The sequence below is a fragment of the Astatotilapia calliptera genome, chromosome 22, assembly GCF_900246225.1.
Source record: "Astatotilapia calliptera chromosome 22, fAstCal1.2, whole genome shotgun sequence".
NCBI lineage: Eukaryota > Metazoa > Chordata > Actinopteri > Cichliformes > Cichlidae > Astatotilapia > Astatotilapia calliptera.
This window is the reverse complement of record NC_039322.1, coordinates 2,006,503-2,020,200: the sequence shown is the minus strand read 5'-3', so window position 1 is coordinate 2,020,200 and position 13,698 is coordinate 2,006,503. Positions and strand designations below refer to the sequence as shown.

At 42.2% G+C, this 13,698-nt stretch overlaps 1 protein-coding gene across 8 annotated transcripts in view; it reads left to right on the top strand.

Moving 5' to 3' along the window:
* Positions 1-13,698, top strand: part of col14a1b (collagen, type XIV, alpha 1b) — a 161,878-nt gene that overhangs the window by 65,154 nt on the left and 83,026 nt on the right. For all 8 annotated transcript variants that reach the window (XR_003271026.1, XM_026156695.1, XM_026156694.1 and 5 more), the window contains 3 exons: positions 885-1,011; positions 3,772-3,917; positions 7,957-8,086. Coding sequence is in view for 7 of the 8 variants with exons in the window: in XM_026156695.1 (XP_026012480.1) it covers positions 885-1,011; positions 3,772-3,917; positions 7,957-8,086 (403 nt within the window). In the remaining variant the exon portion in view is untranslated. The remainder of the gene's footprint in view (positions 1-884; positions 1,012-3,771; positions 3,918-7,956; positions 8,087-13,698) is intronic.

Sequence of the window (13,698 nt, the reverse complement as noted above, 5' to 3'; positions counted from 1 at the left end):
TTAAAGCTGCTCGGCTAATCCTTTTAAGGGTCACTTCCAGAAGTTAAGTAATTTCTCAGAGTGATCTGCACGATAAATGCCAACAATTATGCAGGATTTGCAGTAAGGGAATAATAAAAGCGAGCACTCTCGTATGCTGTGGTAAACTATATTCTGTTATTTTCATTATTAGCCATTAGCTGTGGAAGATGTGAAAAACTGGAGCACTGATGTGTCTTTTTAATCAGTGTGCCTAACTACAGACATCCACTGACTTATTCTGTGACGTAGGTGTTTTCCCATGTGCGGAAATGTCCGGATAATACATTCAAACTTTGTTTCCATACCTATATCACCACGCAGACATGCAGTGCTGTAATTTTCCAAGTTTATATTTATGCTCCTGCAGTTCCTTCTTATTTTTATCCCATTTCTCTTTGATGTTTATTACAACTTGCAGCTGGAACGGCCCAGTTTCCCCACAAGGAAAACTGAGGTTTCATCAAAGCTAATCTGATCTAGTTACACTCAATTTAAATCTCTTTGGAGAGAGCTGAATGCCTGCAGCAACATGTGGTGCTTTTTTCAACCTTGTGATATGCACTCGCTTAATAAACAGAAGATTTTTTTCTGTATTTTAATGCTTTTTGACAAACAAAGTTCTGCTGTCTATTACAAAGACATGAAGAGCTCTAATTTAGAGCAAATTAAGATTATTTTAATCCCAGCTGTATCAGACAGTTATGTCCCTGAGAGCACAGCAGAAATGAATGAGCATCACAAGCAAACGTACTTGTTTAGTGTGTCTGACTGACTGGCTTATCTCATTCCAGCATTGTACACTTACTGCACTTGATAACACTGCTGTGATATCCAGGCTGTGACCCACTGGGATCTGTTTTTAGGTGGTCCAGGGGACACAGAACAGCGTGGAGCTGAGCTATCTGAACTCTCTGACAGAGTACCAGGTGGCTGTTTTTGCCGTCTATCGCAGCGCCGCAAGTGAAGCCCTGAGAGGAAGTGCTACTACATGTAAGTTTATATGTTTACGCATTCAAACAGATGGAAGCAGGAAACATGGTAGTAAGCACCATGCAGCATCTGATGGTCTGTAAGGCCCATTTTGAAGCCTCAATTGCAACAATATTGGCGTCTTCATTGAGACATGTTGAAGCTAACAGTGACTTCTCTGCTAATGCTAGCAAACCTGGTGCAGTCACCTTGCAGTCCTGTTGCCTTTGAGTTGGGGACCAGGTCTGCGACCAGTCATAGTCAGTTTTTTCATGCATTAGTTCAGTATTGAGTGGAAATGAATGCAGTATGTTTGTGAAATTACAAACCTGTTACTACCTACATACACAGAAAGCCACACTAACTCTTTATACAAAGTTTTGTCAGAACCTCACAGATTTGAAACAATCTGTGGTTAGCACTGTTGCCTCACAGCACGAAGGTCCTGAGTTCAATTCCACCATCAGGCCGGGTCTTTCTGTGTGGAGTTTGCATGTTCTCCCCGTGTTTGCGTGGCTTCCTCCCACTGTCCAACGACATGCAGCTTGTGGGGATAGGTTAATTGGATAATCCAAATTGCCATTAGGTGTGAATGTGCGAGTGAATGTGAGTGTGAATGGTTGTTTGTCCCTGTGTGTTGGCCCTGCGACAGACTGGCGACCTGTCCAGGGTGTACCCCGCCTCTCGCCCTATGACAGCTGGGATAGGCTCCAGCGCCCCCCGCGACCCTGAGAAGGATAAGCAGAAGAGAATGGATGGATTCAGAATTTCGTCTACAAACAGTTACACAGTTTAGTGATGCAGGGACTAGGCAGCCGTGCTTTTATGAAGATGTGTAAGCAGAATGCAGCCAGTTGGCAATCAGCTGAGTCGAGTCTTGAGTTGCAACGTGACATCTTGTGGCGAAGTTGCGCTCATAGCTCATCGTTACAGACTGAGACTGACTGTAATGTGTCAGCAGTTTATTTGCATCTATGATCGAGATGTGATTACCTGCAAAAACCGGTGAATGTGTCTGAGAGCGACTGCAGTTCCTTTGAGTCAGACGGGTTCCCTCCCACTAAGAGGCCTGAGCCATCGCCAGTGGTTGAGGGTGTTTCACATTCAGGTGAACGTTTGGTGACCGTGACTACTTCAAATTGTTCAAAGAGCTCCAAAAGGCATCGCCAGCACAAACACAGGTCAGGGACGAGATGAATTCATTAATACATTTTTAATGAATGAATGAATTTTTCATATTTCTGTTGTAACTTGGCTTGATAGCGATTGATTCACTTTTGGATTGAGTCTCAAGCGGCCGTTTGAAGAACTGTGAAAACCACACGATGAAGATTTACCTACATGTTGCAGAGGCAAATGAACAATGTCCATTTGAGCCTCATTTAAGAATTAAGTCCCAAATGAGGGATCTGAACTCTTCATTTTTCCCAGCATGCACCTCTTCTATTATTCACTATCGCTCTCAGTCTTAAACCTCCAAGACAGTCTTCCCCTGGGATCTTTCATTGTGCTGTTAATTCTCTGCATCAAACCATTTCTGCTTCTGTGCAGTAGAAATGTGTTCTTGCTCACACTGAAGAGAAAGACTCAGTGTTAACCTGCAGAGCTTTTAATCATTTATTTATTGCTTTAATTTTGCTTTGAAGAAACTGACAGGACCGAGATGAACAACACACCTTTGGTCTTTTCACTCAATTCCAATGAAGCCAATTTATGACTGTTGAGTTGCAGCATCTGTAATAGCAGTGATAGAGCAGCAGACATGTGTTGTACTACAAAGGAAAACAGTGAATTTGGGCCATAAAAGCTACACAGGTGTTTCATTATTTATTCGTGGCCCGATCCTCCTCTGACAGGATGCCTGTGGCGAGCTCTAATTCTGGTGGTATTGCCTGAGGCCTCGTGCTGACATGTGTACCCCGAGCCAGAGCCTGGCTGGATTCTCTGACCTTCTCGACCTGGCGTTCGCTGACGAATGACAGGGGATTCCTCCCTGTTGGTCGAGGATGAATGCAAAGTCACAAGTTGACCTTGTAGCAAAGTTAATGTGCTGTGGCTGTTTGCTGGAAGCTGCCACTTCTGCCCTGCTGCACTGTCTGGTTAAGGCAGCAAATTAAACATGATGCTAGGTACTAATTGATTTGGGGGTTTGAGCAGAGTGTGGTACAAAAGTGGAACATTTATCAAAGCAATAAGTGAGGACTTCACTCGTACTGTCTGACTGTCTGAAATATATTCGATTTCATGAAACCAGACCTCCATTTCAATCACATCAACTGCTTGACTTAAAATACACTGTGGTGGTTTGCAGAGGCAAAACTACATCACGTCGGCCGTCGGCCCAAAGCTTCAGGACCTGGTTGTAAATCTCATTAGTCTCTTTTCTAGTTAAAGCTCGTTTGGCTCATTGCCGTGCAGGACAATGACCTCTGAATAACTGCTGTTTTTAACAACCCTGACATTGTGCATTACTGTTTAAAATACATCAAAGAAGATTTGGATTTCTGTTTAATCATGCATGAACTTACAAGACCTAATTTACTTCTATTGCTGCCGGAGAGCCGTAGGATAACGAATTCCTTAGACTTTAGAAAAGAGCGAGTTTTCTATGAAATGTGAATTTTCAGGACTTGTCTGGCCCAAAACAGTCGAAGGTTAGTGTAAAAGTGCCAGATTACTGTTTTAGGTAAGATTTAATCAGCTACACTTCCTTATTGTTTAAAAGTAAATGTGTCAAAGGAAGAAACGCCGTCATCCAAACCCTGTGCTTGTGTCCGACAGTGGCCCTGCCCACGGTGAACAACCTGGAGTTGTTTGATATTACCCACAGCACTATGCGGGTCCGCTGGAAGGCCGTCGCTGGGGCTTCTGGGTACATGATCCTGTACGCCCCGCTGACTGAAGAGGATGCTTCAGATGAGAAGGAGGTGAGGAGTGTGCTCGTGTGCAATGAGAGTAAATGTGAGGCAAAGAATGAGCTGTATGATGCAGAGCAGGGTGCTCCCTGCTGGGCGCCAGCTCCTTTTCCAAAACAATGTTTCCTCAGATTTCTTTACATCACACAACGTTCCTCACAGGCCTACTTTAAACTCTGATCCAAGTAAAATATCTCCTACTTTATGTCATTTTAAAAGCCATTCAAATATAGTGTTCAAAACTTTGTGAAAGTAACTGAACTCCTGTGCTGCCTTGTGTTTATTAATTGATGAAGTCCAGTTGCCCTCATCAATTAGTCCATATTTCAAAAAACCAGACGCCAAAATGTTGACAAAGAGACTTTAATCAGGTTGTAATCAACCTGAGTGGTAAGCAAAGACTGTGTTAGTGTGGCTGAAAAATGTGGTTTTTAATATGTGCCAGTGTGAATATTTAACATCTTACAACTCAGCATTGTTTGTCGGAAAAACATGAGCTGAATTCTTGATGTTGAGACTGATGATGGAAAAAACCAAACGACTCCGCTGCTCCAGGTCATTGTGCTCACCTGATGCGCCGCTCTCAGGCTTGGACACATCATCCAATGAAGGCTGCTCTCTGGTCACTGACGTATAGACCCAGCTCTCACCAGCAGAGTATTTCAACATGAGAGGCAGCAGTGATGGAAGAGTTGATATTTGCTCTTTGTCGAAGTTTGAAGTCTAAGACGTCCAGCCAGACAGGAAGTGGTCCTGTGGTGCAGGCGGCGACCCTGGAGGAGGTTCAACCAACTTTACTTCAGGCATTTTTAATCAAACAGAGTAACCGTACTGTATGACTGCACATCGTATACTTTATAGAAGCAGAATTCTGGATGTGCACTTTTCAAATTGTTAACTCCAACACTGTTAGAGTTAACATGGATGTCATTATGGTTTGATATAACCAATAAGCCAGCATTCAGGTTTCTGGTGTGATGAACAGTCTTTTGTTAGAGTGAACATGAATAGAAAAACTTGAACTATAACTTCAAATACCTGCAGGTTTGAGCGGAAGAAACTTTGGACTGAATGTAATCAGCAGCTCCGGATCTCACAATTTGACTTTTTGACTTTGGAGAAAAATCACAGGATATCGTTGGACATTTGCATAACAAAGACTTTCTGCGCCTGTTGACTTTTGTCTGTGGTTTTGCTTCTCGTTTGGTATTTTTGTCTTCGGCGTTCGCAGGAATTCCACCTAAATTTGCTTTGAAATAGTCTATTAAAGACGGTGACTGTCGGAGCTGACAGACTGCTAATTTGCATTCAGCTGAATAAAGTTGACCTTCTTAGATGTCTTTGTAATTATAATTGAGTTGCTTCAAAGTAAACGTCTGCTTTCATGTGCCGTTTCTGTTATTTTTCTACATATTCTGTATCTTTGACTACTTTGTACTATGAGTCTCAGGAAGGAAACAAAGGAAGGGGGATAGAAGGAAATGGCCAAAAACATGTACCAGAAATATCAGATAATATTAGAGAAAGCGGTGGCAGTAGAGAGTCTTTAATTCACTCTAATAAACAGCACGGCTGATCCTGAGCCACCTTTCAGTGTCCCCACCATGCAGGAGTCAAAAAAGTGCAGCCACCCTCTGAGTCACAGTAATATATCTTTAAAACCTGTGACCAATTAGAGGACAAAACACAACCAAAGCATCAATTACACCTTAAAGACTGAATAACACTTCAAAGTGAAACAGGCACGCATACAAAGACCAGCACTGATTGGAAAGAAGACATTAAAAGCAAACAGCACGACAGACTGGAACATGGGGATCCTTTGCAGGTAAATTCAGCAGTTAAGGAAGACGAGACATTCAAGGGAGAGGAGGAGAGGTATGAAGGGCACAGGCAGCCGTCCTTATCCCTCCTTCTCCCATTAGACCTCATTATGCCTACCGTCACATTCGCCTCCAGGCAGAAAGCAATAAAAACAATTTAGAAAGGAATTTGGAATCAGGATGGATGTTTTCCAGCGGTGAGGATAAGCCTGGCTCTGAGGCACTCCGTCAGAGCCCAGGCTTGGCTGGCTCGTCCTCGTGTGGCTTCCACTTATGGGCCGTGCGGTGACTTGTCTGGGCCAAAGCCAGCCTCAAATCCAGCCCAGTTTGACTGGAAAAGTGCTTTCATTCAAACAGGGACCCAGTGTAGGTCTGCACAGACTGAACCCGAGGGAGAGAAAGGACGAGCACAAATGTGAACAAGAGGTAGATCTTACAGCAGGATGTGACTCCAACGGTCCCCGAAGCTGCTAAATGTGTCCACGCCAAACAAACACAGCAGTAACACGAATGTGGTGCACGTAACAAAAGGGCCTTCTTGTCGAGCAAGAAATGCTTCAGCTCATGTACATCGGCCCGGGTCCAACCCTACACCCACATCAAGCACCGCTCCAAACCTACTAGCTTTAACTGGAGGTGAGTGATGAAGCCAACTCAGAGTCCACACCGATGCAGACTCCACCTGCTTTGAGTCAGGAACGGAGGAAACTCCACACAGCACAAATATAACTGTGGTTCTAAGAAGGGTTGGACTCTGCTGGGTAAATGAAAGCAAAGGGATGAGATGATGTTTAAAGGCGGTGATAGAGAATAATGTTGTTTCAACAGGAGCAAAGGGGCAGTGACCTTTATTTAAGTAAAATTCCACGTAGATCCATTTTGATTGTTGATGGTTATGTAGGTCATGTGCGCTTCAGAAAAGGAAACTGTATTTCCTTCCTCTGCACAGACAAGAAACAGGGTTAAGAAATTCCTCCTGTGTGCCAAGCTACTTAGAAAATGTATGACCTGAAGTCTTTTACGGTGTTTATCACAGAAAACAGACAAAATGAAAAAAGTCAGCAGATTAAATAGGTCACATTCTACTAAAAACACAAAACATGCTTTAATACCCCTCCTGTAATGATGGTAGACGCTCATATCAAACCGAGACAGAATTTGAAGTGGTAAGATGTGGACATGCAGCAGCTCTGGCTTCACTCTACATTAGTTGATCTTCAAAGAAGAGGATCTAAAATCGCTGCACCAAGTCTTTGTAAAGGAATAAGGATTTTTTAAGGATGCAGAGTCGCTTTGATAGAATCCAAGAATAAAAATATGAAGTGAGAAACAAGCAGAGTTGGTCCTCTTTAAGCCATCCTATCTGATTGCAGCAGCTCTGATTCTGATTGAAATTCCTACTTCAGTGTGAGAAAGGCAGGGGCGTCCCAAAGCTCGGCGGTTAGAGTCTATTCAGAAAATTGTCTCAGGATAAAAAGAGATAAAGCCTTTAGTTATTTAGCTGTTACATCTTAGGCCAAAAGATAAGGTGGAAATATTCTAAAATGAGGTAAGAAGTAAAAAAACCTGTGAAAGTATTAACAGTAGTTATTGATCACGTTGACCCTTCTGGCTGATTGTTCCTGTTGTACGTTGTAGTTCTCTAAGGAAACAACAAAAGCCATTTGTTGTATTATGTCTGCATCCAGTGTATGTTTGGCAGAATAAGCGATGGTGAAGTTGAATATTTGTGTGCGCGCTGTGCAAGCAGCTGCAGACTGGTTGAGTTCTGTGTTGGCGATTGAGATGAAACAAATCGGCCTCTGTGGGGACAGAAAGGTCTGTTTCAGCTACGCAGATAAGCTCCAGCTGCAAAGCAGAAAACAACCGATGTTTTTCTCACATTTTAAAATCGACCACTGCGGTCCTGCAAACAGAGTTTCATCATCTTCCTTTGTTCTGAGTTTCAGCTCAGTAGATGTGGGACATACTACAAGAGCCTGATTGGCCCCTCCTGCTTAATGTAAAAGGAAGATCTCCATATTCAGAAATCATCTCATGCAATCACACTTTAATTCTCTGCTTGCCTGGACGAGACTGCTGATGATAGAAGAGTAGACGTGCAGAGAGATGAGTAACAGGGCGGATAAACGACTGCATGAAATCCACTGACAAGACAGAGATTTAAAGGATCTACTAGAAAGTCTCTGCGTCTTCGCTAAATGCACATACCTGCTGTGTGTGCGCAGGTGAAGGTGGATGACTCGGTGACTGAGGTGGAGCTGGAAGGATTGACTCCAGCTACTGAGTACACAGTGACAGTTTACGCCATGTACGGAGAGGAAGCCAGTGACCCCATGACCAGCCAGCAGACCACATGTAAGTCTAACATGCAAAACACTCCCATCATCAAATATTTCTTTGATCTGTTGTTAGCAGCCAATACATGAAGAATGAAGCCAAAATCTTCAGTTCGCCAAAGATTCTCATGTCTCATGTCTCAAGTATCTGTTTAAGGCTTAAACTTGAGCATCACTCGAGCCACAGGCCCAGCCCGGCTCTCTGCTCGGTGCCACCTTAGCTAACAGGCGCTGGTCCTCATGGCCACTATTTGTTTTTGGTGCCATTAGTAGCTTTTTAATGGAATTATCTGATACCTGAACATGGATTATTATGTGGCCGATTGGTGTAATAAAGTTGTTGTATTTTCTGTTAATGTTATTTAGATGATTAACATTCATAATAATAATCAAACAAGTTTTCTAGGATTTGCTAATAACACTGTTAGGTCTCCAGAACATTGTCAAGCTTTGGCTGAACCTTCAAAACAGGCGTCCAAACCAATCAGTAATGACAGAGTGGCTACATTTATGCTTTATATACAGTCTGTGGTTACCATGCAGACTTCACTGGTTGGACTTGTCCTGTTGGCAGCCATTAAACTTTGGCTGATTCTTGACTGAACGACATGGATCCACCTCAAACTCTGGCTGAAAAATAAAGTGTTGATCTGATCACCAGAGTTATGTAACGACAATGTTGACGTCATCCAGGTCACACAAATATCAGCATCACAGTTCAGGAGCTTCAAGTGTAAACAGTTGTGCCTGCATAAACAATTTCAGTCAATATTTAAGCATGCAAATATTTTTTTAAAGACACAAGCCTTCACAAATATTCCACGAGGGCTTTGTAATCCTTCACACACTACAGCCGGATACAGTTTAAAAATGAGGCGCAGGCACACAGTTTTCACAAAGTGTCCTCATCTTCTTTTAATGTCCTGGGAGTTGAGATCTGAAAGAAAGGCAAACTGGTCCTCGCAGAAATGGAAATATAAGGCCGCCCATATGCTTTACTAACTGTTGGTGAAATTCAATTTCATTAAATCCCCGACAGATTGTGTGACCCTTTGAACTCGAGTCACTGCTATTCTCATCTCTGAAAGCAGCCGGCACATTTTTCATTTTCCTCAGGACGTTAACTGTCAGCTGTCTGATCAGGAGGAAACCACATCTCCAAGCACTTAAACCTACATCCTCCATGTACAAACCTCCAAACCCTTTATCAGCTAATTTCTTTCATTATCTTTTTTATGTGTTTTCTAATCAGAGGGATCAGCTGCCGCAGACATATTTGCTTTTCATTTGCTGAGTGTTTGCTCATAGTTTCTTCCCAGACGGCTGCAGCGTGCTGAAGTCCTGTCCCAACACGTATCCTGCTCCTGACAAACTAGCAGCCAGCAATGCCAAATTCTCTACATGGCGCCAACTTTGATTCCCTTATTCCAGCTATTTTCTGCACCTCGCTGTCATTCTGTAGAGTTTTGATGAGAGTAACTCGGCGCTCCGCCCACCCTAAATCCCCACTGTGCTCACTAATTAACATTTTATGAAGTCTCCTTTAAGGTTTGAGGCCTGCGGCTTTAAGTCAGGGCATGTTTATGTCTTTACGGTGTGTGTAAGGCTTTGGATGCGGGTCAGAAGAGGACACTCTGTCAAATACATTTTCATAATAAAATAACTTTTATTGTTCCATGCAGGCAGGACTTAATGCCCTTGAATGAAGATGGGACACATTAAGTTTTGGTCATCATCTTTGTATCGGCCCCGTTCCCTGAAATATTCCTTCTGCATTATAAAAACGAGGTTCCTCGTTAGCTACACACCACATGATGCAAATGACGGTCGTGATGTGCTTTTCACTCAACGAGCTTGTTCGTATTCATTCAGTCTGCCTCTCTGTGTCATCAGAGGCCTCTCATCCCTCATTTCCTCTCGTCATTTAACTGTCGTTTCTTCCATTGTTAAGACAAAATGTGCTTTAATGATCATTGCAGTGAAACGAGGCCGTTGCACATGCAAATGGGTTGGATTTCTTTTTCTTTGAAGGAGCATGATGGAGATTAAAGATAAAGACTCATACAAAATCAGACTACAGAGAGCTTTGCACATCTTCCCACTTTGTGGTTTTACAACCAGAAGCAGGTCGTGAGGCCACAGAATGCAGATTTGATTTTGAATTGTTTTTTTCATTGGTTGTTTGTTATTTAGCTGTAGCTCTAAGTGTGTGCGCTTGCAGAGGTTATACATGTCATGAGAGACTTGCAAACACTTGATCCCTTTTATATAAGAAAGGATTTAAAACAAAAAGGGTTTTTTTTTTTCAATAATTTAGCTACAATAAAAAAACTGAATATTCTTCTGTGGAAATGGGACACTCAGAAACAAGAACTGCACTACAGAAGCTGACAGATGTTTGAAGGTTTCTTGTGCTTCCCACACAACTTTTTAATGACATGCAAATCTCCAGTTTGACTTGGCCAGTCTGTATCTGTCCATTTTCCTTTTTTTGTTTGTTTGAGGGGTTTTTGGGGATATTTTCTCATTGGTCGCCTTTAGCTCTCAGAGACATGGCTTCACTTTGTCTTCAAGCATTCTTGGACATGATGTGGTGTGATGCAGAATTCAATTACTAATCACACTGTGCCCTTCAATCTGCCCCATCATTGAAGCAATGAGGCAACCCCAAACCACGGCCGTTGTATCACTGTTATGGGATTTTACTGTATTGATTGATTTTCTTTTGCCTATTTCATCTGTGGTCTTTATTTTCTCCACAACACATTATTTCAAAAGGCCTGGTGTTTAACTGTGTGTTCTCTGAAAAATGTCAACTTTCTTTTTGGACAGCAGGACCTTTTTTGTTGTTGCTGGCTTGATTCCAATGCATTTATGTGCAGGCACATTCATATTGTAAATGCTCACATTCTGATGCCAACAGTTATTTGCAGATGCCGTTGTAAAACACTGGAGTTCTTGAATATGTCTCTTTGCCTCAGACGGTGTGTTGCTGGAAGTAAGTGAGACTGTGCTAGCTTTATGGACAGAAGATGTAGGCATAGACAAGCGCTGAACGTTTTCTGCTTTGGTGCCCTGAGGAGCTTATTACTGCTCTTCGCAGAAGCTGGAGTTCTTCTGGCTTCATCGGGCAGTGACCTCCACCTTGCACTGGATCAACTTACAGTCGAAAGAGAAGTAGCTGGGATGAGAATTAATTAGCACTTCCAAGGCTGATACCATGGTTCTCACCCTGAAAAGGGAGTTCCCACTCCAGGTCGGGGAAGAGTCGCCATCCCGAATGGAGGAGTTTAACTATTTCAGGGTCTTGTTCATGAGTGAGGCGAGAGATTGACAGAAAGATTGCAGCAATGTTAATGGTGATGCAGAGGCTTTCTTGGTCTGCTGTGGCAAAGAGGGACCTGAGCATGAAAGTCAAGCTGTTGCTTTGCCAGTCAAGCTATGTCCCTACCCTCACCTGTGGCCACGAGCTCAAGGTAGTGACTGAAAGAATGAAATTGTGGATACAAGAGACAGACAACAGGGTGCCCCTTAGAAATGTGCTAAGTGGCTCGGTCAGGTGCTCGGAGTAGAGCCACTAGTCCTCCAAATTGAAAGGAGTCAGTTAAGGTGGTTCGGACATTTGGTCAGGATGCCTAGAAAATTTCTAGGTGAGGTTTTTTGGCCATGTCCATCAAAGCTCTAGAGCAGGGGTGGGAAACTCCAGGCCTCAAGGGCCAGTGTCCTGCAGGTTTTAGACGTGTCCTTGAGCCAACACAGCTGATTTAAATTGTTAACTGACCTCCTCATGTCTTGAAGTTCTCCAGAGGCCTGGGTTTAACACACCTGAATCATTTGATTCAGGTGTGTTAATCTAGGGTGATATCTAAAACCTGCAGGACACCGGCCTGGAGTTCCCCACCCCTGGTCCAGAGCCACATGGCTTTGACCTTGGTACAATGATACTACATACTCAAAAGTGAGCAAAACAGCAGAACCTTGATGTCAGAGCTTTAAATAAGATGGGTTCCACTAGGGCTGGGCGATATGGCCTAAAATCCATATCACGGTATAATTTGAGGCATGTGCAGTAACAATATATTCTTTTCTTCCTTATAACATATTTTAAATAATATAAGGCACACTTAAAATCCTTTAATTTTCTCAAAATTCGACAGTGTTCCTTATGTTTGAATTCTGGTTGTGCTCACTGACCTCGAACCAATTTTATGTGGTACACGGCGCACAGAAATCTGTCAAAAAATGTTTTAGTATGACTTTGGTAAGCTATGAAGGCGCACCGCTTGATGGATTGTTGGAGCATTATGGCTGCCGTAGGAGCCTTGGAGTAATCTGGGTCCAAAACTCCATCGCCTTCAGGTTCCAAAGTCAAACTGTCTAAATTCTTTCATCTCTAATAAAATAATCAGTGTTGCTGCTTTACCAGGTGTAACAATTAAGTTTAACATCCAGTAATGGAGGAAAACAGAGGATTTCACAGAGGATTTCACAGTGTTTGGACACATTTATTTGCTCACACTGGCTGCTGGTCTGCTTGATCTGCAGTTGGAAAATGAAACTGAAACTTTCATATTGTTTGTTTACTTTTAGTATCTTCAGAGGTATCGTACTGCTAATCGCTCTACTGGATATCAAACCAGCCTCCTTTTCATTTGATTAACTACAAAGTAGCTCTAGAGCTTTGGCAAAGTCACTCTAAACAGGACATTTTTCCTCCACTTCACAACAGTTCTCATCTTTACGTAATAAAAAGTACACAATTTTAGTTATTGTTGTTCTATAATTTCATAAATGCAGCAGAAATATGGTGTTACTGTAACCATCTAATGATAAATAGCCCACTGCAGAGCAGACACATGAGTAATGTTGGAAATTATCCTTCTACTTCAGGCTATGTACTCTTCATTAAGACAAGAGAAGAGAAGAGTTATTCAAAGCTAGGACATTTCTTGTTACAGCAAATAAAAGTTAAAAAAGTTAAAGTTGAAAAAACAAATAAGTTAAACACAACAAACCTATAAAAATAGCTTAAATAAGTAGGCACTGTAAGATTCAGTATTTACTGGGTCTCCATTCACATTTTTTAAACTCAATAATTTAATAAGCTTGGCACAGTTCCTTTAATAGCACTAAACCTAAAAATATTCGCACTTTGTGTGTGTAAAACAAACCCCCCCTCACCCACCCACAACACACACACCTCCACATGTTACCCAGAGGTTACCCATTAGATAAGACAAATTATGTCAAAATGTTTGAACTTTTTTTCTAGTCTTGCAAAAAAGAAAAAAAAGAAGAAAAAAAAAGAGAAGAAAAAGAGAAAAAAAATTTTTAACATCCAGACATCTATGAAAACAGAATTTATTAAATTCAACGGAGTTAGAAGTTAGCAGGAAGTTACCTCGCTAGTTTCCACCTAAACATGATATCGCATGTTCTGACTGAGAGATTTCTGAAAAAATTCAAACATGCAGCTCTGCTATCACTTCCAACATAAATGAAGACAGAAAACTAAACAGCAGTGACGTTTGTAGGGTTACTGAAGTTGGGCTGCTATATAATGATGTGCTACGTGATCGCTAGCAAAACAGCTACGTTAGCATAACATTAGCACAGTGAAGCTGGAGGATG